At 36.3% G+C, this 22189-nt stretch overlaps 2 protein-coding genes across 4 annotated transcripts; both read right to left on the bottom strand.

The window, feature by feature from the left end:
• Positions 1-698: 698 nt before the first annotated feature.
• LOC114663488 (cytochrome b-c1 complex subunit 7) lies at positions 699-6751 on the bottom strand. 2 transcript variants are annotated; one of them, XM_028817246.2, is made up of 4 exons: positions 6629-6751; positions 5851-5922; positions 4478-4644; positions 699-861 (listed from the first exon to the last, which is right to left on the bottom strand). In XM_028817246.2, the coding sequence occupies exons 1-4, from the start codon at positions 6645-6647 to the stop codon at positions 784-786; spliced, it is 336 nt and encodes a 111-aa protein (XP_028673079.1). In that variant the 5' UTR covers positions 6648-6751; the 3' UTR covers positions 699-783. The 2 variants fall into 2 exon arrangements, with proteins under 2 accessions (XP_028673079.1, XP_028673080.1); XM_028817247.2 differs by lacking the exon at positions 6629-6751 and adding an exon at positions 6433-6456.
• Positions 6752-8365: 1614 nt separating this feature from the next.
• On the bottom strand, positions 8366-21973 carry mterf3 (mitochondrial transcription termination factor 3). 2 transcript variants are annotated; one of them, XM_028817245.2, is made up of 8 exons: positions 21754-21973; positions 13055-13384; positions 12789-12923; positions 11801-11990; positions 10147-10294; positions 9431-9502; positions 9008-9169; positions 8366-8741 (listed from the first exon to the last, which is right to left on the bottom strand). In XM_028817245.2, the coding sequence occupies exons 2-8, from the start codon at positions 13368-13370 to the stop codon at positions 8547-8549; spliced, it is 1218 nt and encodes a 405-aa protein (XP_028673078.1). In that variant the 5' UTR covers positions 13371-13384; positions 21754-21973; the 3' UTR covers positions 8366-8546. The 2 variants fall into 2 exon arrangements, with proteins under 2 accessions (XP_028673078.1, XP_028673077.1); XM_028817244.2 differs by having other exon boundaries at positions 21791-21973.
• Positions 21974-22189: the final 216 nt, after the last annotated feature.

The raw sequence follows: 22189 nt of genomic DNA, 5'->3' as shown, positions 1-22189 counted from the left end.
GCAATCAGCAGATTCTCCCCAGCAACTGATGTAAAAGTAGATTTATTTTCGCGCACATTACTTTACCGGGCCAAGCTTTCTTAATCGCAAATCTGACAACCTCAGAGTGAACACTTGCACAACAATGGGGAAGCTGGGGTCTCTGTCTCAGTACCCAATTGGATTTTTCGTGTTTTATGTTTTAGGTCTTACCTCATTTATCGAAATCTGATTGGATCTGCCATGCGATATTTTATAGGTCCCGCCCTCTCTGTCTTGTGTGACGTGTCAGACAGCCTTTGAAGCAGCACACCGTGCCCCGCGTATGCGCACTTCACCAGAAGACACACACACACGGACACTGGACACACACAGGGGTTTTATTAAAGAGGATTAAAACACACACATTCCAAAACACAGAAAAAACACCTTGAAACATTTTCTTGATTGACACAATAAGTACAAAATACCAACAATTTTACGGTTAGCTCAATAAAAAGTTAATAGTTTGAATTAACTCTTTTAATCACTGGAGATCCCATGACTGAATTTGCGCCATCCTAGTGTAAAGCAGATGGAGAGGACTCAGCAAGAGGATGTCTATCTTTATAATATGCAATGTTTAATCTCATATGCATAACACTTTTTTCTAATATCTGGATCAGAAAAGTGATAGTAACTTACAAATACTCTGAAGTAAAAGAATAATGGCATAACAATTTCCTTTTTAAACCATTTTTACAATTTTATTATGTTTTCAGAAAATACTCAGAAAAGAGTACACAGTTCAAGTGCAGCTGTCCATTATTTCTTATTCCATTCTTCTTTTTCTTTCCTTTCATGGACGACCTCCTTGAGATATGGTTGTAAGTAGGGGACATCCTATGGCAATGGAAAAAAAAAATCCAAATAATATTTCCAAGGAAAACATTTTAGGAGCATGCCATTTTGTGTAATGCTCTCAAGTATACACATGGTCTTTAAATATCACTTTTGCTCTGAACACATCTTGCTTGTAGAGTAGTAAACCTGGTACAAGTTAGTTAAGTGTAGAGATTTTGAGTAAAACAGAGCAGGGTGGATCATTCATGCAGGGTTTATACAAGGTTACCTACTTTCATTATTGACCACCATGGCTGAATAGCATTCATGTCTGGTATATATAGTTGACATGCAAATTATACCTTAGATTGGTGCAGGACAAAGTCCCATAGACCCAAAACTGTAACCTGAGGGCTGCTCTTTAATCTCACCCATACACACAAAATGGATTGAATCTATCCAAAACATTTATATTAAACAAGGCAGTTTAGCTATCAAGCTGGTGTTGGTACAAAAGTAGTAATGCCTTTCCAAGAACTAGTCCATCATTTAGAGCAGTGCTTCCCAAACTCAGTCCTGGGGACCCACTGTGGCTGTAGAATTTTGTTCCAACCAGCTTCTGTTTTTAATTGGACTCCTGGGCTAATTAAGTGAACTGTTATTTCCCAGTTTCTAATACAGTAATCACTCGCTATATCGCGCTTCGACTTTCGCAGCTTCACTCTATCGCGGATTTTATATGTAAGTATATTTAAATATATATCGCAGATTTTTCGCTGGTTCGTGGGTTTCAGTGGACAATGGGTCTTTTAATTTCTGGTACATGCTTCTTCAGTTGGACTGCCCAGCTGATTTCATAAAAGGGATGCTATTAGCAGATGGCTGAGAAGCTACCCAACCAGAGCACGTATTACGTATTAAATAAAACTCCTCAAATACATTTTACATTTTCAAATACATGAATATTGTGAGCATGGGGGCTGTTCACACCCCTAGAGGATACGGCCGCTCCTCAAAAAACGCTGAAAGACTACCTTCACATTGCTTCGTTCCTTGCTGGCCTTACTTGTGGTTACTTTGTTGCGTGATATGCTTCCCGCAGGGTGCTTCACATACTTAAAAGCTCAAACAGCACTTATTGATTTTTGATTGTTTGCTTTTCTCTCTCTCTGACATTCTCTGCTCCTGACAGAGGGGGTGTGAGCAGGGGGGCTGTTCGCACCCCTAGAGGATACGGACACTCATCTAAGAAAAATGCTGAAAGACTACCTTCACATTGCTCCCTTCCTTGCAGCTGCTTTGTCTGCGACACGTTTCCCACACGGTGCTTCACATACTTAAAAGCCCAAAAAGCACCTATTGATTTCTGATTGCTTGCTTTTCTCTCTCTCTGACATTCTCTGCTCCTGACACGCACTCCTTTGAAGAGGACGATATGTTTGTATTCTTTTAATTGTGAGACGGAACTGTCATCTCTGTCTTGTCATGGAGCATGTTTAAACTTTTGAAAAAGAAACAAATGTTTGTTTGCTGTGTTTGAATAACGTTTCTGTCTCTCTACAACCTCCTGTGTTTCTGTGCAAATCTGTGACCCAAGCATGACAATATAAAAATAACCATATAAACATATGGTTTCTACTTCGCAGATTTTCACCTTTCGCGGGGGGTTCTGGAACGCAACCCCCGCGATCGAGGAGGGATCACTGTATAGAAATTAGAAAACTAAGTTTTAGTAAAAAATATTAAAATGTACCAAGTAGTTATATGGGAATAATATATATATTTTTTCTTTTTAACAATCTTTTCATCTTGATTTTCATTCTACTTTTCCAGGTGTTCCAATTGTTTAATTAATCCATTATTTACTAATTAGTGGGTCTGATTCTAAAGTAGTTGCAGCCTTTGATTATTCAGTGTTGTTTGCCTGGGTGTCTGCTCTGCTCCTTTTTAATTGTCATTAATAAGATACAATAAAGGGGGAAATCTGCACAGAGAGAGCAAAATATAATCAAATCAAAAGTTAAGCATTAATCTATAGCAAAGGCAGAAATATTTCTAAATGTCTTATAAATGTAAAAATCATGCTGCTGTCCTTTTCTGAATGTAGAGAGAAAAAAAGTACCAGCTAATTAAATAAGAGTGTTGTTATCAGGTGTTGTCACCGATTAGGAAGCTGGTTGGAACAAAAACCTGCAGCCACAGGGGGTCCCCAGGACCGAGGTTGGGAACCCCTAATTTAGAGTTTTCAAATGTACTCCTCACTCTGCTTTCAGTCAATAATACACCTGCCTCTGAAATGGTTTGAATCAATGACCTAACATTTGCGTACTCTCTCAGATATCTCCAAATAGTTCAATGCATTTAGAAGTTATAATCTAAATCCTTTGACTTGTCTGACACTTTGATCAACACTATAATTCACATTAGGATTTGGGACTGCAATCACAGATTCAACATAATAAAACAAATCAGACTGGCATAACAACACACGGCCAAATTTACATTAGGCAAAAAGCAATTTCCTAAAACACTGCTGGTGAGGTTCCAGCCAACGTCCAGGGCGGCAAATTTAGTAAGTAAAAATCGGGAGTGGTCTCCCCTAGACTTTCTCTTAACTCAGATATGGGGATGGATATTTGAGGAGTAAACCACAAGACAATGATTATACTTTTCTATTATGAAAATTAACGAACCAACAACAAATCAATAATATATTGAACCATTATTAAAGTTGAATAAATCGGACTCTGCAACTGCATGAATAAAAGGTAATGTACCACTTCCGGTTAGAGGAAATAGCCCAAAAGCCGATAGAAATCTATGTGTTGTACCTAATACTTGTATGCAAAATTTGGCTGACATACTCGTTATCTTGTTTACACACACGGACAAACACACAGACATAATTCCAAAAACGGTATTTTCAGACTCAAGGAGGTCTAAAACGTAAAGATTCATCAAAATCTCGAAATGGAATTTTTGGAGGATTCCAATACTCTCCCTATACTTCATATATGAGAAAGTCAGGGAGGTCTAAAACGTTGATTAATCAAAATCTCGACATTAAATCTTTGGACGATTACTTCCCTATACTTTGTATATGAGAAAGTAAAAGAGAGGAACCAGTAACAAAAAAAGGTTAGAAACCAGCACAACAGATACTGACTGCTGCTAGACGTGTTCACTGAAAAGTGATGAAATGCTGCCATCAATTAAAATTAATAAAATGGAGAGCCAAGTGTTTCTGGCAAAAATGCCGACCTTTGTTTTAGCATTACAATTTTGACTAAATTTAAGAGAAAAGTTTAATAAACAAAACTGAAACGTGCTTGTTTGATACAGAAGCAACAAGTAGGTTAGCTGATAAACATGCTCATGTATTAGCTCAAGCAATGTTGACAGTTCAGAAAAAAACCGAAATGCTATTCATATAACATATGAAGCATATAGAAATCAAAGAGAAACCAACTGCATATCCACTGGTGTTCTACTGTATAGGCTTATAGATCACTTTAGTCATTGTCTGCTTTTCCTTTTTCAATGTCAGTTAAAACTATGAACTACAAACAGGCTTGTTATCAGCTCCTACATATTTACTGAGGAAGATACCAGCATTTACCATCTGAAGGGTCCATCACTAACACTAATTTCAGATCAGTGTACAATGTATACTAACCTCCTCGTATTTTGTCCACTGATTTTTTGGAAGGATTTGATGTTTCATAGACAAATCAAGAGCTCTCTTCATACGGAACATTCTTTCATTGAAAGTTTGTTCAGGTAACCGCCTCAGAGCCTCTTTAACATCTGAATCTTCATATATTGTGTCATCTGTCATAAGTCCTAACAAAAAATTAAACAATGAAAACATTATGTGCACTTAAAACCCCAATTTTCTTTTAAAAATAACAGTTTGATAAACAGATACGAGGAATTAGTGACCATCTTGCCAATAGGAGCTACCATGAAGCAGAAAGCAATCCCGGTTTTTGTTGGGGCTTTATTCTTAAAGCGCACAAAGAACAATCCTAAATCTAAACATACAATTATTCCCTAAACACAAATTATAAAATGTCAGTGGCCACAAATAAATGTTACTAAATCATTCCCAGGTTTTCATTCTAACCCTTTTCTTAATTAGTGACCCGTTTTTGCTGCTAATTAACTTCTTTTGAATTAATTTTTAATCGACTTGCTCTTGAAGACTCAGACCCAATAATTGTTTCTTTTTCCTTAATTAGCAGCCAAACAATAATGAGCCAAAACTTGACCAGCAAACTGTGACCATCACACAACATCTGAAAATAAAGGGTGGAGGTCTCAGGATTGTTGATTTGCTCGGGTCCCCAAAAACATTTTAACAGTGCTCTTAGAAAAGTAAAAATTAACAATTTTGAAAATTTCTGCTATTGCACAATGAGAGAATCAACAAGCCATGGAATTAAATAACGGTTTAATTAACAACAAGACTCAGCGCCCAGTTAAGCAGCTGGTTGGAGTTTGAGGACCTGACTTAGGTGGTCTTCTGTTGGCTCACTCACTTCACATTTTATTTATGTTTAACGAAAGAAATGAAGCAATTCAGAGGAACGATGAAGACATTCTGGGGAACAAGTCTTAAACAAGTCAATTAAAATTAATTCAAAAGAAGTTGATCAGGAGCAAAAACAGGTCACTAATTAAGAAAAGAGAATGAAAACCTGCAGCCACGGAGGCCCTCCAGGACTGGAGTCTGAGATCCTTGTTTTAGAAGGTTAACTTCTTTTTAGCAGCAGTGAAGTGTATTCCTTATCTATGCCTATGTAAGTTTAAAAATTCTTTTGTCTTGTTACAACAGCCATGCATTTACTCACTTGCTGTCCTCATCTATATTTGCTGTAATAAAATGTTTGATTTCAATCACTGAAAATGTACTTCATTAACTGGCGAAAACAGAATATAAACAACACAACACCACCTGCCACCCCATATTTATTAGTCGTAAAATCTACTCATTTTGTAAAACACACTCGTAAATGGTGACTAATGGGGAAAAAAAAACGTACATACCGTATTGATTAAAACCTGCAGCATTGTAGTACCATTTCTGCAAAGACTGGAAAAAACGCCCCGAGGCTGCAACTAAAATAAAGAATTACATTTAAACATCCAAAGATCACAAACTTCCTGAACAAGAATAATCATAAAACAAACACGTTTGAACGTGGCTCTGCAGTTAAATAGTGAATATATTTACTACAGTGCTTTTCATTATCTGGTCCAAATGACTATAAATGACATTGTAGACTTGGGCTATAAAAACTACGGAGAATACATCTTTAATACAAAAAACGATTTTCTTCATTAGACTATACAAAAATAACCTACAAATAAAATATGCAATCGTGTAAAACCAACAGGTCGCTTGTTAAAGTACAGAAGAATGAAGGAGCCAAAAAAAAAACTAATTCACAATTAACTACCAGTATAAGATAGCGAACTATATGAAATGGGTATTTAATTTAACGCCAAGACAGTTGAAAATTAAAGACTATATAATTCCAATAAATCTACGTTAACGATTAACAGCAGCAGGAAAAAAAAAAGTATCGAGATAGATTTTAAACAAATTAGAAGTGCTTTTTCAAGTACCTGAGTCGAGTGCAGGATTTAAGACACATAGAGGACATTAAGGACATGCTATACAGGAAGGGAACGGAGAAACAAAAACAAGATAAACTGGAAACGCTACTTAAGCTAACTTTTTCTGCTATTTGTTAACGGCAATTTATTGTTCTTACATATAATTTTTTTCTTCAAATAAAATAAAAATAGAGACATATCTTACCGGGTGCTCTAGCCGCCATGCTTTTTTTCAGGAAAAACCCCAAGCTGTTGTGGGTAACGACGACCCGTGTCACGTGACACAGGAGCACTAAGGCATTCTGGGAAGCTTCATGAAGTCACTGTGGTGTCGCTTGTGACTTATAAACGCTTGCTGCTTGCGATACAGTCTGAGGCACCTGGGTCAGCTGGGGGCCCAGCACTGTCCCGACTACAGCTGGATACTTCTCGTCGAACGTGACAAAACAGGAAATGGAACGAATAATAGTTGAGATCCATCATTCGTCCACACCCATACACGGGCCAGTTATGACTCACCGAGGCCACAGGTCTTATTTCGGGCCACGGTTAGACGATGCACTCCTGTGCCAGGGTGTTTCGTAGGTTATTCAGAGTAGCCAAATAACCCAACATGAATATCCCTGGGTTGTCGGACAAAATCGAAGTTTCTCAAAGATGATGATATAATTTTTCTAACTGGCGTATTCAGTTCTAAGGGCTGCAAGGAACGGATGCTTATCCAGAGATTATTGCACGCAAAATCATCCACTTGCAGAACCACACGCGAGGCAGCTGTTAACGGGGGCGTCAGTCCATCGGTGGTCATGAGACAAATCAAGGGAAGGACAGATAAAACACACATCAGGGTAAGCGCTAGAAATGTAGTACAGCACACAAAAAAGACTTCAAAAAAAACGAATTCTTAAAACATTTATTTACATTGCTGCAGTAAAAATATTGCATGTAGAGTCAAGGTCATTGTTACACTGGTGCCCAAAGTGAAATTCATAACTTCAAGCCAATTTTGTGACGTTTTTGATATTGGTTCTGCGGTGGCACAATGGTTATTGCTGCTTTCTTACAGTAGTATGGACATGTGTTCAAATCCCACTGTACTGAGTAATTATAGCACATTCTTCCAGTGTTTGTGTGGGCTTTCTTTTACAATTCCCACAACCCAATATGCACATCTTAAGTTTAATAGCTAAAGAGTGAATGGACTGACATTCTACCCAGGGTTGGTTGTGACCCTGATTCCCCTATAATGGTAAACAGGTTTATAAAATGATGGGTAGCTGGAGGTAATACATTATAATTAATATAACAGGAAAACCATTCATGTGATGGTTGAGCATTATTTGTACATTTTGTACTTAAACATTTTTGTATGTACACAGATAGCATCCCAACTTCAGAAAGACAATGTTCACAGTCTCCTTTACACTTGTTGGTAATGGTTTATTCAAAATGCACTGCATTTTACCAGTCCATTAGAAACAATATTTTAGTGATCATTTTCCAATATCACAAGTTCATATCAATTTAACTATCATAGATGTATGTATTAGAAATTAATCTGTACCAGATTCATCCAAGAGTTCAATGTGCATGGAGTGCTGTTTTGAAAATACCCATATTTACCTACTATGAAGCAAAACTGTGGTAACCACTTACACAAGGTAATCATATTTCCTTAACGACAAATGTATCTGTACTTGTAATTAACAACCAAAGAAAGGGAAGTATCTGTTCTTGCATTGACTGATTTATTCAGAACAGGTTTTGAATGTATTTTTACTGAGCTGCGTCCCCCATTCACAAAATGATAACCTTCATTGCTGTCATTTTTAGAATGCATACCTGTAACCATAACCATCTTCATTTTAAAAAAAGTAACAATACCACAACTGTTAGTGTTTACTAATCTGATGAATCACTGGATCATACAAACTTTCTGTAATGAACAGAGGCCGGTTTCATTTAAAACATTACAGGCTTCCCAGGTGTTTGTTTTCACATGAAGAATCGTGTTTCAGCCAAAATGCAGAAGAACAATCAAGAGACTTTAATTGGGTCGAGGTATGAGTTATCCAAATAAATATTACAAAATTGGTTTGAAAAAATGTTGCCATCATTTTAATTCAGAGCGTCTTTTGAAAAATCTCAAAGTCTTTAACAGTGGCTAAAGCAATTTCTCTGCAGAAGACTTCATCTGTAAGGCTGGCTAAGCGATCCAGGGAGACATAATTTGGTAGATTGGGGTCATACTGTGCCCTTCCAAGGTACTTAAGAAACAAATGCCTTTCCTTGATTCTCAGGAGTTTACAATTTAGCACCTATAAAAGAATACAATTATTATTCTCAAACAGATGCAGAATATGGAGAAAATATATGCAATGCTTATTTTTACACACATTTAATTTACATACACACAAATAAAAATTGCAGTACTGCTGTTTTCCTCCAATACAGAACTATCCACATTAAAAAAAAATATGACTAAAATGGGATACCAACTATTACTGCATTTGTACTATACTGTCTTATGTGCAATTTTGAATAGAATTTAAAACATTTCCTAAAAAATTATTAATATATTTACCTGAGGGAATTTGCAAATCATATGATGAGGCACACCCATTGTATTGTGCACATAATCAAAAATTGCAGTGATTTTCTTTTTGTTAGCAGTTAAAACTTTTGGTACCGTGCTTATAATATGCTGGATTTCATTTTTGTGAAAACCAAATTCAATTTCATAAACCTGTATAAAACACAAACATTTCAGTTTAATGCAATCATCCCAGAAAACGTAAATAAACCTCCACATATACTTATTAAGTATGTCAACTTACACGTGTCATCTGGTCACATTTTTTTTTTTTTCATGATTTACATTATATTTTAAGATTAGAAAAACATTATTAATCCCATGGGGAAAGTCAGAAATTAAGTGAAGAATTTAAACCTTAAGGTATATTTTTCAATACTCATTTTTTTTTTTTTTTTTAATCTGAATACCTACTTTAAGGTTTTCTTTCACTGGCTCCAAGCTACCAGTTAGCAGTCGTGGTAGCCGCGTCACAAGGTTCATGGTCTAAAAAACGATGAACAAATAAAAACATCAAAAACTTAACAATGCAACAAACATCTCTAGTATGGCACAATGTAAAAACCAGAACACACTTTGTTTTCCACTGAGGGGGGAAAAAAAAACAATATACAGTATGAATGGATTTTTAACAAATATTACCTTCACTTTCTGAACATGTGGTGCAAGGCATAAATGAATCCTAGATGGAACACCAGTCCATTACCAAGGACACTCATGTGCATACAGGTATTCATGCCTTGCCAATCTGGCATTACCTAGCAACTTGACACTCATCTTTTTGAGAATCTGGAGCAAACCAGAAGACCCAAAGATGACCTTGGACACAATCATAACATGCAAACACCCAAAGCTGGAAATCTGTAGGAGCTTCATAATCTTGAGACGTTGTTCCACCTTTTCAGGTCAAAGGAAAACACACAAAACTAGCAAATGCAAAACATTTCACTAAGAAAAAAAAATGATAGTAACTTAAATTTGTACAGTTTTTAAATTTCAACATCGACTTTGTTATTAAAATTGCTACAGTTTTTTTGGCTTTGTATGCTATTAGGAATTGTGGCACCATACATAAACAGTTATTGGTTTTGGGCTTTGATTTACATTTCAGACTATAAAATAAAACTTACCTTCTGTTTGCTCAATCCAAGCTCCTTCTGATAAAAACCCAGTCTATTATCTATTCTTTCAACATTAAAATTTAGTAGATAAGGGGCTTTGGAAATAATTCTTGCAATGGCTGTGTTTGTAAATTTCTTAGACTTCAAATATGATACCCTGAAATCAAGAAAAATAAATAACTTTATGGTTTTTATATAACTTATGACAAGGCAATCATGCATCAATGGAATTGTGAAAACATTTAAATTCTTCTACATGGATCACACACACAAGGGGATTAAGAACACTATGTTACAGACAGCACGTTTAGAATAACAAAGTCAAAGACATAACACTTTGCATTTTGCACACACATTAAAACATTCATTCTTAGTGACAATCATAAAATATAACCTGTGATTTAGGAGTTAGTCTAGTAAAAACAAACAGGTATTAAAGGTCTAATGTTTGTTGAGAGGATGTAGAAATCGGAATGTTATCTAATATCAAATCACAGAGGATATCTTTTACCTGGATATTGGTGAAACTATTTCAGGTTTGAAATAAAGTACAAAACTGCAAGCATACAGAAGTGGAATCCTCTGTACCGACTATATATATATATGAATGTATTTTCACATCCTATTTTTAAAGCTAGGTATCTAGGTATTTAGGTGTTTATTTGCTCATTAGTACACTATATATAAAATCAGAATAAACACAAATATTGAAGGAACATTAATGTCTTTAATTAATGTATTTTGTGGAGTCTTCCTCTGAATATAAAACTGAGGCAATCTGCTTTGATAAACTGCTGTATAATTTTTTTTAATTAGTTCTGTGACAAATACTTGATATAATTTGATACAGGGCATGTTGTTATTTTCACTGTAAAAATGATTACACACAGCTTCAATTATATTGGGATTGATGCTCTGAGGTGGCCAATCTAATACTGCCAATGTTTGATCCTCAGACATTTTTCCAATAAGCCCCTTTCATGAATATGAATGGAAATTTGTGGTTATGATCCAATGCACCCATTTATTTATTAAATTGCACCACTGGTATGCCAAGGTCAGATAAATAATACCTCATCAATTTACATCAGGTGTGCTGTTGGCAGAATTTAACAATATTTGGAATCGAAGGGGGTCAATAAATGTTAAGCACAAGAAATTTACTGTATCAATTTTTTAAAATTATACTAATATATAGTGTATTAAGAAGCAAATACATAATTCCCAGTTAACTATCTTTAAAAATAATTTCTGAGCAACTTAAAACTTCTGTAAAGTATCGTAGTGAGTTTCTACATGTATATATGAATATTGAAACAAACCATATACGTTTGGATAGCTTATAATTTAAAACATATATAGTATATATTGTACATAATTTTACATATATGTACATGCTACATTCTTTGTATACTTGTGCGTCTTTATTGGTACCGTATTATTGTCACTGTTCCGAGGAAATAGACAAACAAGAATTTCATTATACCATGCACACAACAGTAAACCTGAACATATGCATATATACACATGGGAAAGGCGCTATATAAACAAAATGTATTATTATTATTATTATTATGAAAGATAATACTAAAATAATAGGAAAAATAACATCTGAGCAAACTAAATAACAAAACAGTAGCTGACACATATGTTGATCATCAACCTTATTTGTACGTCCTCCAAGTTCTCTGTTAGGATGAAAGGATTCTTGGTGAGAAAAGGCCCCAACTGGTTTTCCGGCACACCGACTTCTTTGAGGAATAATAACTTTTCCTTAATGTCTTTCTCAAAATCCAAACGGATCAGCATGTTTCCCACATTGGGTCGCTGCTCCAGTTTGGACAGGTCAACACCTATAAGAAAAATAGTGATGTGAGTATGTGTAGCAATCTAAATTTAAAATATACATTAGAACTCTAGAAATCACATGCAAAATTCTCCAACTTTGTCAGAAGATTAGTTGTAATTAGTAAATAAAACATGTTTATACTGCCTGAGTTTTCTTTATATAAAGTTCCTTGAAAACTTAATGTAAAAAAAGTCACATAAATATTTCAGACAGCAATTGGTTTTCAACTTTCGACTGTCAATCAGGGTGAAATTGTTTCTAACTTCATCTTTACCTTCACAAATTTTCTACTCGGGCTTTTCACATAGGATAGATGAAGAACCATTCACTACAGATAAACAATTTAAAATCTGTTGTCTGTTAATATTATTTAAAATAAATTAATTGAAATAGTAAGTAATAATACATAGGATAGAAGATGCAGAAAATGGAGGGCATTCTGTACAAACAGGAATGTTCTTTCAGAAAAATACCATTAAAACAAGCTATTCCATAACTCTCTATAAAATTCAGATTCAGACATTTAAGTGTGAGATTTTCTAGCTGTCATCATGCCAATTAATAAAAACAATATGTAGTAGTAACCCATACTTGCTTTTACTAAAAGCTGGGTGGCAGAATCCCCAGAGAATTTCCTGAGCAGTAACAGATGCATTTAGAGGCAGCAGATCCTTGATTAAATCCTGCCATGCAAATGCTGCAAGGTATCAGTATTAACCACCACAGAAGCAATACAGTTTTGTGCATCCTCTTAAACCTGAATCCACAATAGTACATAATGTACACGTTTCAATTCCCTTACCTAGGAGGACTAGTTGACGAAGGGTCTCAGACTGCTCCACATAATGTTTAAGAGTGTTGGAACAAGCGGGAAGAGGAGGTTCTGCATTGATCTGTACTGCTTCATCTTCAGTAATGTTCTCTAGGGGGTGCTTGGCTGAAGCCAAAGAATAACACAAAAATAAAACATGCATACTTTTGATAACACACAAGGTCAGGGTGATTTCATAAGCATAACAACAGTATTTTTTTCCTCCTCAATATTTTAATATTTACTTGTAAACCTACCTGGTAGTTCACAATCCTGAAGTGAAGGTTGTGCTATTTGCTGGGACTGCTTGTCAAAAGGAAGCAAATGCTTTGGTGCATTTTCCTCGTCGGCTGGCTGAACTTTATCCCCACTGCTAGTGTACTGACGTGCTGGCAATCTCCAGGATCTGGCAACCAGCCAGTAATTTGCATTTGATCTACCTGATGAGGGAATGGATGATTGTGCTACCTGGGTAGTTCTTTGGTATACCCTTGTTTTGTGAAATGTAATGAGAAAACCACAAGTCCTTATGAAGAGATACCTGTGGCACAACTGATAAAATACTGATGCCATCTGAAAGAGTATCACTGCAAGGGGCAAATACAGAAACATTATTTCAGGACACATATTTTACATTCACAATTATTTCAAACATAATCATGTTCCCTGGAAAGAATTACAGTGTCTAACTGTAAGCAACTCATAAGTAAAAGACTACAATTATAAAACAATATACATAAAAAATATTTATTGAGCTTCTGTAAAAAGCCAAACTTCTCCCAAACAAAATGCTACCTACTTGTGTGGTTACATACAGTTCCCTATGTCATTCAGCATGTTTAGTTTTCTGTTTACTATTTCTACTAAAGAAAAAGAAAACTAATGCTAAAAAGTCACCTGATGACCTATAAGGTATTTGTTTCTAAAACTACAAACTCTGATTTGCTTATCCTTGTATGCATTTGAGCATCTTATTTTCCTATCCTGGTCATATCCAGTTTGCCCTCTTATATCAAGACAATATTAGATACCTCTACTGTATTTCTCGACAACCTGTCACATGGAATACCCTTCATTCTGCAAAAAAAATAATACACTGACATGTTTCTTGAGAGAGTTGTTACATTTTGGCCATTTTTGAACAAAGAACTTCTCTTTAGGAGTACCAGTGCCTTGCAATTCAAGTGAACATAACAACAGGTTTCGGTGGAGTTACAGCAATTACAAAGGTTTCTCTAATAGCCAGTTAGAATTTAAGATGACTGTAAACTAAGAGAGTGGACCATTAATAATAATAATAATAATAATAAATAAAAGTGCTTTTCATAGTGAGTGGGAAGCCACTTCAACCACCACTAATGTGCAGCAGCCACCTGGTAGCCATTTCTGTGCACATATGCTCACGGCATATTAGCTATTAGGTGCTGAAGTGGTGAGAGAGACAAGGGATGATTAGGTGGGAAGAACGACTAGGCCATGGAGGGCAATTTAGCCTGAACATCAGGATACACCCTACTCTTTAAGCAGGATGCCCAGGGATCTTTAACTGACGGTACAGTGTCCCCATCCCTGCACTGGGACATTGGGATCTACATTCAGACTACTGGCCTCACCATCACCTCTTTCAGCAGCAACCCAAGCTGCTGAAAATGTCGCTTTGCTGTCATATGTGAATAAAACATTAAAAATCAGTAATTTCAAGCAGTAAAACCCATTGCAACACTGATGTCTTGGCTGCATTTTTAAATCAGTGTAATTGTAAAAAAAAAAAAAAAAAAACCACCCATTTCTATCAAAAATATGACTTTTTCTGGGCATATCCAAACTTTTAACTGGTTGCATATATGTATTTTATATGTTTGATTTATATTACAGAAGGAAAGAGTGAATAACATTTCCATTGTCTTTATGACATAAGGTAATATACTAAAGTGTATGCCAAAAACTCACCAATTAACTTTTCTTTTGTCGTTCATCAAATTCACACAAAATTGTCTCATGACTGATATTGCTTGGAAGTTTCTAGACTCAAATTTGAGTCAAAACATGCCTCCTAAAAGACTGTTATAAAATTACTGAAGTAATCTAGTAAGTGTACACCAATTTAAAGACCCTGACTTGTTTAGTAACTTTCATTAGAGGTTTGTTGCACTATATGTAATTCATACTGGTACTTGCATCAATAACATGGCTTATCTCTCTATTATACAAAAAAAACCCAGGACGAGACAAGACTTTTTAGAAGATTTTTTCAAGTCCCGCGAGTTGATACTTTGGCCATGAGATTTTTTGAAGTTACACCCTCCATTTTCAACCACACGCACGGTAATCTCACCTCTCATTCGTGTGAATGCTTTTGACAGACACAGTTTCTGCTCTCTCAGCTCTTATAAATTTTAAAGTTTTCCTCACTTTAAGGTCCCAATTAAAGAAGACATATTATGTCCAAATCTTATTGAAAAATTTCATCACGAAGGGTTATCAACAGAAAAAAGTACATGGGCAATCCTAGCACAGAGAAATGATGAAGTCAATCGAATTTATGCCAAAAATGTCGATCGGTCATACGGCAAATTGGTTAAATGCGTATCAATACACTCTGCTGAAACAGTCGGTGGTGATCATGCGGAACATTAAAACATCAATTTACAATATCCTGAAGAATATCTACAACTAGTGCTGGGCGGTATACCAGTTCATACCGAAAACCGTTTTTTATTTTTGTTATGATATGGATTTTTCTTATACCGCAACACCGGTTTAAATTGCCTAAACAACGTTCGGAATGTGGCGTAGCAAGAAATTGTTTAAGGGGGACCCTTTTCACTGCTACACCGCTAAACACATGCAACAGAGTACATGTACATGCTTTAGTGGAGGTGTTGCGGGGGGGGCTCTTTTTCTTTCTTTTTTTTTTAATATTATTTATTAATTTTATTGTAATCATTCCATACAAATAGATTAATTTATACAAAAAAGAATTGAAGACAAATCAAACCCAGCCTGTGGGGGCTCTTTTTCACTGCTACACCACTAAACACGCAAACAACGGAGTACATGCGGTAGTGGGGGTATTGCATGGTGAAAATGGACAGAGAACATTCCGAAACTGAAGCTGTAGCAGACGATAAAGTTGAACATGATGACACAGAAGAACTTTTGCTGGAAAAAGGAGTCACATCTGTTGTCTGGAGATACTTTGGATTTAAAAGGTCGGATGTGGACCATTATGTTCAAATGTGTGAATACTGTTACTATACTACTGGATAATACTGCAAGCCAAGTGGTACTTGTTTTATTTTTTTCAATACTGTGTAATATACCTGGGTACTGTGTAATAGTGTGACGACATGTTGACTTTATTCTCGACATTTCCACTTTAATTTCGATGCAATTGACGAGAATAAAGTCGACATGTTGACTTTATTCTCGTAATTTGTTATTAAAGTAGAACATCGTAAACTAAACGTCATCTGAAAATGAATATTTAATTTACTAGATTTTCTCAAACCCCGTCATAAGTTATGTAGCACATTAAATGCTTTGTGTTAAGTGTTCCCGGAGCCATGTTAATCTCTATGTACTTCTTAAACTGACTTCCTCTTGCACTAAGAGGAGGTGCAGGCAGCACACAGAATACATTAATTTCATGATATTCCTGCTCCTTGAACATTTAGAATACTAAGATAAGTACTTGATATAATTTTCATTAAAGCATGTATTAATCATGTGGGGGCATGGTGGCATGGAGGTTGCACTGCTGCCTTGCAGCAAAGGGGTCCCGGGTGTTCCCTGCTTTGAATTTGCATGTTTTTCTAGTGGGTTTACTTGGCATGCTTCAGTCACTTTTCACAGTCATTTAGGCTGTGGGGTTTTGTTATGCTATATTAACCCTGCTAATATATGTATTGCTCGTATTCACCCTGCGATATGCTGGCGCACCTGTTCAGGATTTGCTCCTGCCTCGCACACAATGCTTGCTGGGATGGTAGCAACCCTGAATGGATAGCATAATTAAACATGTATAATGAAGATTTCTTTTAAAAGTTCTGAACACTCCGTGGTCTAAGCTTATAACTAGTTTTAATTTCACAAAGACGTTTATCATGTGATGATTGGTTATGTGGAGATAGAAAATGGAAGGATAGGAACTGGAGGTTTCGTACATCAGACAGAGACAGCACGCATGCAAGAAAGAAAGAAAACCCGCTCAGAAGAACATCCACTGAATTATGTGTTCGTGTCTCTGAACACCAGATAACGAACCCAACATTTACACGATATTTAAGTTAAACCTGTGCGATACCCATTCATACATCCAGTTTTTTGGAGCCTCGTCACACCTGCCATAAAGTTCTCTACACTGAACGTACACCTGGGGACCCCTTACTGCGAGGGAGCATCACTACCACCACACTATCGTGCATGTTTAATACCTGCTTTAATGCAATTCATCCTAAAAATGGCATCAAGTATTTATCTTAGCATTCTAATTTTCAGAGAGCAGGAATATCATGAAGTGCAAGTATTCTGTGCGGCGATCGCTGCCTGCGCCTCCTCTTAGTGTAGAGCAAGTCAGTTTAAGAAGTGCGTAGCGATTAACAACTATGTTGGGGAACATTTAACACAAAGCATTTAATGTGCTACATTAACTTATGACGGGGTTTGAGAAAATCTAGTAAATTAAACATTGATTTTAGGATGAAGTTTAGTTTACGACATTCCACTTTAATTACAAAATAAACTATGAGAATAAAGTGGAAATGTCGACTTCAATCTCGACATAAGCGTCGAGATTTAAGTGGAAATGTCGAGATTAAAGTCAACATGTCGACTTTATTGTCGACATATAGGTTTTTTTTTTCTTCCGTGTCCGTAATTTTTTCTTCACAAAAGCCCTAATACGATTCCGTAGGGCTATACCACAAATAGCATTATACGTTGTAAATGCAGTTTTATTATTTATGCATATAGCTTAGCTTGAAGCAAGGTCCATATTAATGCAATTTGCCTTAATGATGGTTCAGTTAGTAAAGATGTCATCACCAAGTTGCACTTGTTTTATTTTATTTTTATTTGGTGAATACTGTGTAATGCACCTGGGCTTGAAGTCTTGAAGTAATAGTATTATTACTGGAAGTTGCACTATTATTTTATTTTATTGTTATTATTTATTAGTTTAAATATTATGCAGTTTAATGATGGTGTTGTTTAAAAAGTCACTTTAACGTGTCAGTGGACAGAGATTGTTAACATTAACAGAAAGTGTAGTTGGTTTACAAAATATATTTACTATTTATTCCTTTTCTAAGACATGTTCATTGCAATACAACTTTTGACAAACACCTCTGGATAATTTACGAAATCTAAATGCCTCTTTGAATGGTTCAAAAAATGTTGACAAAATTTTAGTTTAAGTTGTTTGCAAAATTTGTTCAATAAAAAGGTTCTATATTTTGACTGCAACTGTAATGAAATGAGATTCCTTCTCTTCATTAGTGCCACCCCCTTGAAAACTATCACTTTATGGGTGCCATGCAAACCTGTATTAATACTTGTGTGCACATTAAAATGTTTTTTTTTTTGTACAATGTACAGTTCTCATGATAGTGGAATAGGTTATTCTTAGCCAGTCTACTGCAATATTTTCAGTGAAAAATGTGGTTAACATCCACTCATGCATGGGGAAAAAAATACCGTTGAATACCGTGAATAATTTTGAAAAATACCACGATATAGAATTTGTCATACCGCCCAGCACTATCTACAACCATCAGCACCATTCGAATCCCTGTTGAAAGAAGGATGTATGCAAGAAAGGTAATGTAGTACATCTTCCGCAGATAACATTAGACACCAAAGGAGATATTGATATGCCATTCGTATTAAAATGTTTACGGTTTCCCATTAGAATAGCTTTTGCAAAGACAATTAACAAATCTCAGAACCAAACATTTGAAAAAGTAATTTTATTTAATAGAGATAAAGAAACGAAATTCAATCACGGCAGTTATATGTTGCGTTGTCCCAATGAAAGTCCAAACACAGAATCAAAATTTAATGCGATATTGACTAAAATTTTATTCAAAAAATTGTTTTACTTAAGTTTTACAGTAAAAGTGTAAGTTTAAAAAGTATTTGCGTGTTAATTTCAAAGCCAAACATAACAAAATCATATTACCAAACAAATAACTCTAATACAACATGAAACATAATTTACTGTCAAATTACTACGTTTTACTCTTTTTAATATGGTTAATTACTCGCTGTAATGTAAAATAGTTTTATTATGCATATGTAACAATTCCCATGAAAATAAAAATCTGTTTAAATTGTACAACCGCATCCCCATATGTGAGTGGCAGAACCGCAAAGAGGCTAGCGTGTAGCACAGGCATGGGTGTTGGCAAGCAAAGTGAGCAGGGGGGCAACGCCCCCTAGTATTTGAAAAAAAATTTAAAAATACGCTAAGAACACCAATGCAGTCCTACCTCAAAGATTAAAAGACATGCTTTGTCTTACAAGTTATTTTAGATGCTAACAAGTAATCTAGACACACCATCAAAGATATGATTTTGTAACAAGATCCAGACCCTGGGGTAGCTAAACTCATTATATGCGCTGGCATTCCATCATGCAAATGAGTAGCTTCAGAGCCAGTGGCAGACATTCCTATGAAATAAAAATGGCAAGCCTGCAATGTCATAAAAAGAAGTCTATGTAGTGCTATATTGGTGTCAGAAACAAGATGAAAAGAAGGCCTACCGTCCAGATTAACAAGTGGTGAGTTCCATGGAGGCCTGCAATGGACTTGCTTGGCTCTTCTGAGGAACTGCTGGAGAATCTAAATGCTGAGATCTGGGACCTGAAGTTCAGGTCACGAACGTCTCGGAACATGTACAAATCGGGTTACAACCAAAAAGTTTGCCAAACTTTTGCATCTATTCACGACCACACACTCAGTTGATGAATAAGCCAGTTTCTCTTCCGGTTTGTACGCGCCGATGATTTCCGCACGTGTTGTACATTGTTCTCGGTCAGACATGCGTGCTTTTGCAATGAACTCTTTGTGCTCTATTTTGTGTGCTTTTGCATTAATTTTACAGTTAACCATGGCCTCTAAGCAAGTGAAGAGTGGTAGTGTTGGTGAGAAGAAAGGTTTGAAGAAAATTGAAATCGAATTAAAGAAAGAAATTATTGAAAAGTATGAGCGTGGCGTTCGTGTTACTGATCTTGCCGCCGAGTACAAGAATTCAAAATCTAAAGCAGAAAGAGGCCATTAAAGCAGCTGATGTTGCAAAAGGAGTTACAGTGTTAACCTAGCAGAGGCCTCAAGTGCTGGAAGAGGTGGAAAAACTGTTGCTAGTGTGGTTGAATGAGAAGCAACTTGCAGGGGATAGTGTAAGCGAGGCAATGTTATGCGAGAAAGCCAGGAAGATTCATGGCGATTTGCTGCAAAACTATCCTACGAGTGGCTGGTTCTTCCTCCTCACTTCCTTCATGCCAGAACTCGACTCATGCAAGGTTAGTTTTCTTGGTTGTTTATGGTTAGTTTTTGTGTAAATTAAGGATTTTTCAAATGTTCATTTTTTTTCCCTGTGCTTAAAACTCATTAAAAAAAAGTGTTTACCGCGATCGGTTCATAGCGTTCTAGCGCAAACTCTTGCAATGTTTGTTTTCTCTGTTCAAGGTTTTCTCAGTGTTATTCAATGTTTTTACATTTAGTTTACTATTACACTGTGCATTCTATGGTATAATTAACTATTTTTGTGCTTTAAAATCTTTAAAAAATATATATTTACATACAGTTTGTACGGTCTGGAACGGATTAATTGCATTTACATACAATCCTATGGGGGAAATTACTTTGGGTCACAACCAAATCGGGTTGCAACCAGAATTTTGTAATGAATTACGGTCGTGACCCCAAGTTCAGGGAGAAAACAGGTATGTGACCTCACCTCAGTTCAGTAGTTCCACCAACACTTTACCATTGGCCTGGATGTACAGATGGCAACAGAATTTACAGCTCATGGAGTTGGGGGAAAATGTGGCGGACAAAGTTTTCACTGACTCTAGGTAGGCCATGTGAAGCAGGGCTGGTGGTAAAACTGCACAGGCAATGGACAAGACAGACTATATAAGTGTTGCAATGGAGGGAGCGTCTCACAGCTGAGATCTGGCTCTGGAATGGTGTTTGGAGTGTCAGTTCAGGGAAGGAAAACAGCAAAGAGACCATCATATCTACAGCTCCACACAATGATAGTGTATCTGAAAGCTGAGATCTGGACCTGAAACAGTGTTTGGAGTGTAAGTTCAGGGAAGGAAAACAGCCAAGAGACAGATCATCATATCTGCACCTCCAGGAGGTGCTCACTTGTAATCGACAGATCACTGCAAAGAAGTACAGTGTTTAATACCTCGGTGCAGAACGGAACATCTATGCTGCACCACCTAACAACGAAGCACTGAAGACCCCTGCTAATGTGCTTTTGTCACAGGCTGCACCATGGCAGCAAGATAAAAGTGGTCGCTGAGGACAGCAACTTCAAAGTCATGGATATATAAAAGCGCTCACAAGTTCCATCAAGTAAACCCGCAGCTCTTGAGCCAGTGGCAGGGTTGCCTATAAAAACAAGGCAAGCCTGCTGTGCCGCAAACAGAATTCCATCAAGCTCGGCAAATGCTAGCAGTCCACTTCAAAATAGCAAATCACCTAAACGAATCCATTCTGGCACTCGGCGCCGACGCAAGAATTTATATTTTTGACCCAATGTAGCTTACAAATGACATAGGAAAAACCTGCAATAATAATACACATGGCTGACACCGATATAGAACACAATGGGGAAAAGAACCTTGCCTACAAAAAAAGGCTGAACATTTGAAGTATTCAGTTCATCACGGCAACAGAAATGAACACACGAGGATCGAGTTCAAAAAGTATATCCAATACCTTAGTTGTCATAATGAAAGCAAAGACGTAAATTTACAAACGGCGATGCATGCGTCTCCATTGGCTTCAGCCGGCACTGGCTTTATTCGGCTGAAGGACTGACAGTGAACATTATTAATTTATCTCCTCAATTTAGAAAACGGCTTTTCACACAATTCGCTCGGTCGGACTAAGCAAACATGTGAGCTCAGATCCGTACTATAGAGCGGAAGTGTGCGCGCTTCTGGTTGGAAGAGTCCATTGTGTCTTGTGAAGAGGGGTTACTCTTGTGACCTTGTATAGGAGAAGAAAAATAAATTGGTTATATCAGAAAATGAACCGAATTGGCGCAGCAGGAAAAACTTTTAACAAATATTTTATTTAATTTCCTGACATACTGGACTGCTGTTTAACCCGTATATTATATATTTTAATTATTACAATTTGGAAACCCTCC

The sequence above is a fragment of the Erpetoichthys calabaricus genome, chromosome 13 (assembly GCF_900747795.2).
Source record: "Erpetoichthys calabaricus chromosome 13, fErpCal1.3, whole genome shotgun sequence".
NCBI classification, from domain to species: Eukaryota; Metazoa; Chordata; class Cladistia; order Polypteriformes; family Polypteridae; genus Erpetoichthys; species Erpetoichthys calabaricus.
This window is presented reverse-complemented; position numbering and strand designations above follow the sequence as displayed.

What these genes read in the sequence shown, in the direction of transcription:
- LOC114663488 (XM_028817246.2), bottom strand. An exon ending in TGCAGGTTTTAATCAATACG is followed by an intron (nt 4,645 to 5,850) that starts GTATGTACGTTT and finishes ATTTTTTGTTAG; the next exon opens with GACTTATGACAGATGACACA. An exon ending in AGTGGACAAAATACGAGGAG is followed by an intron (nt 862 to 4,477) that starts GTTAGTATACAT and finishes CCATTGCCATAG; the next exon opens with GATGTCCCCTACTTACAACC.
- mterf3 (XM_028817245.2), bottom strand. Translation starts at nt 13,370, where the DNA reads ATGGCATCAGTATTTTATCAGTTGTGCCACAGGTATCTCTTCATAAGG. An exon ending in TTGGAGGACGTACAAATAAG is followed by an intron (nt 10,295 to 11,800) that starts GTTGATGATCAA and finishes TCTTGATTTCAG; the next exon opens with GGTATCATATTTGAAGTCTA. An exon ending in CAGTGAAAGAAAACCTTAAA is followed by an intron (nt 9,170 to 9,430) that starts GTAGGTATTCAG and finishes TGTTTTATACAG; the next exon opens with GTTTATGAAATTGAATTTGG.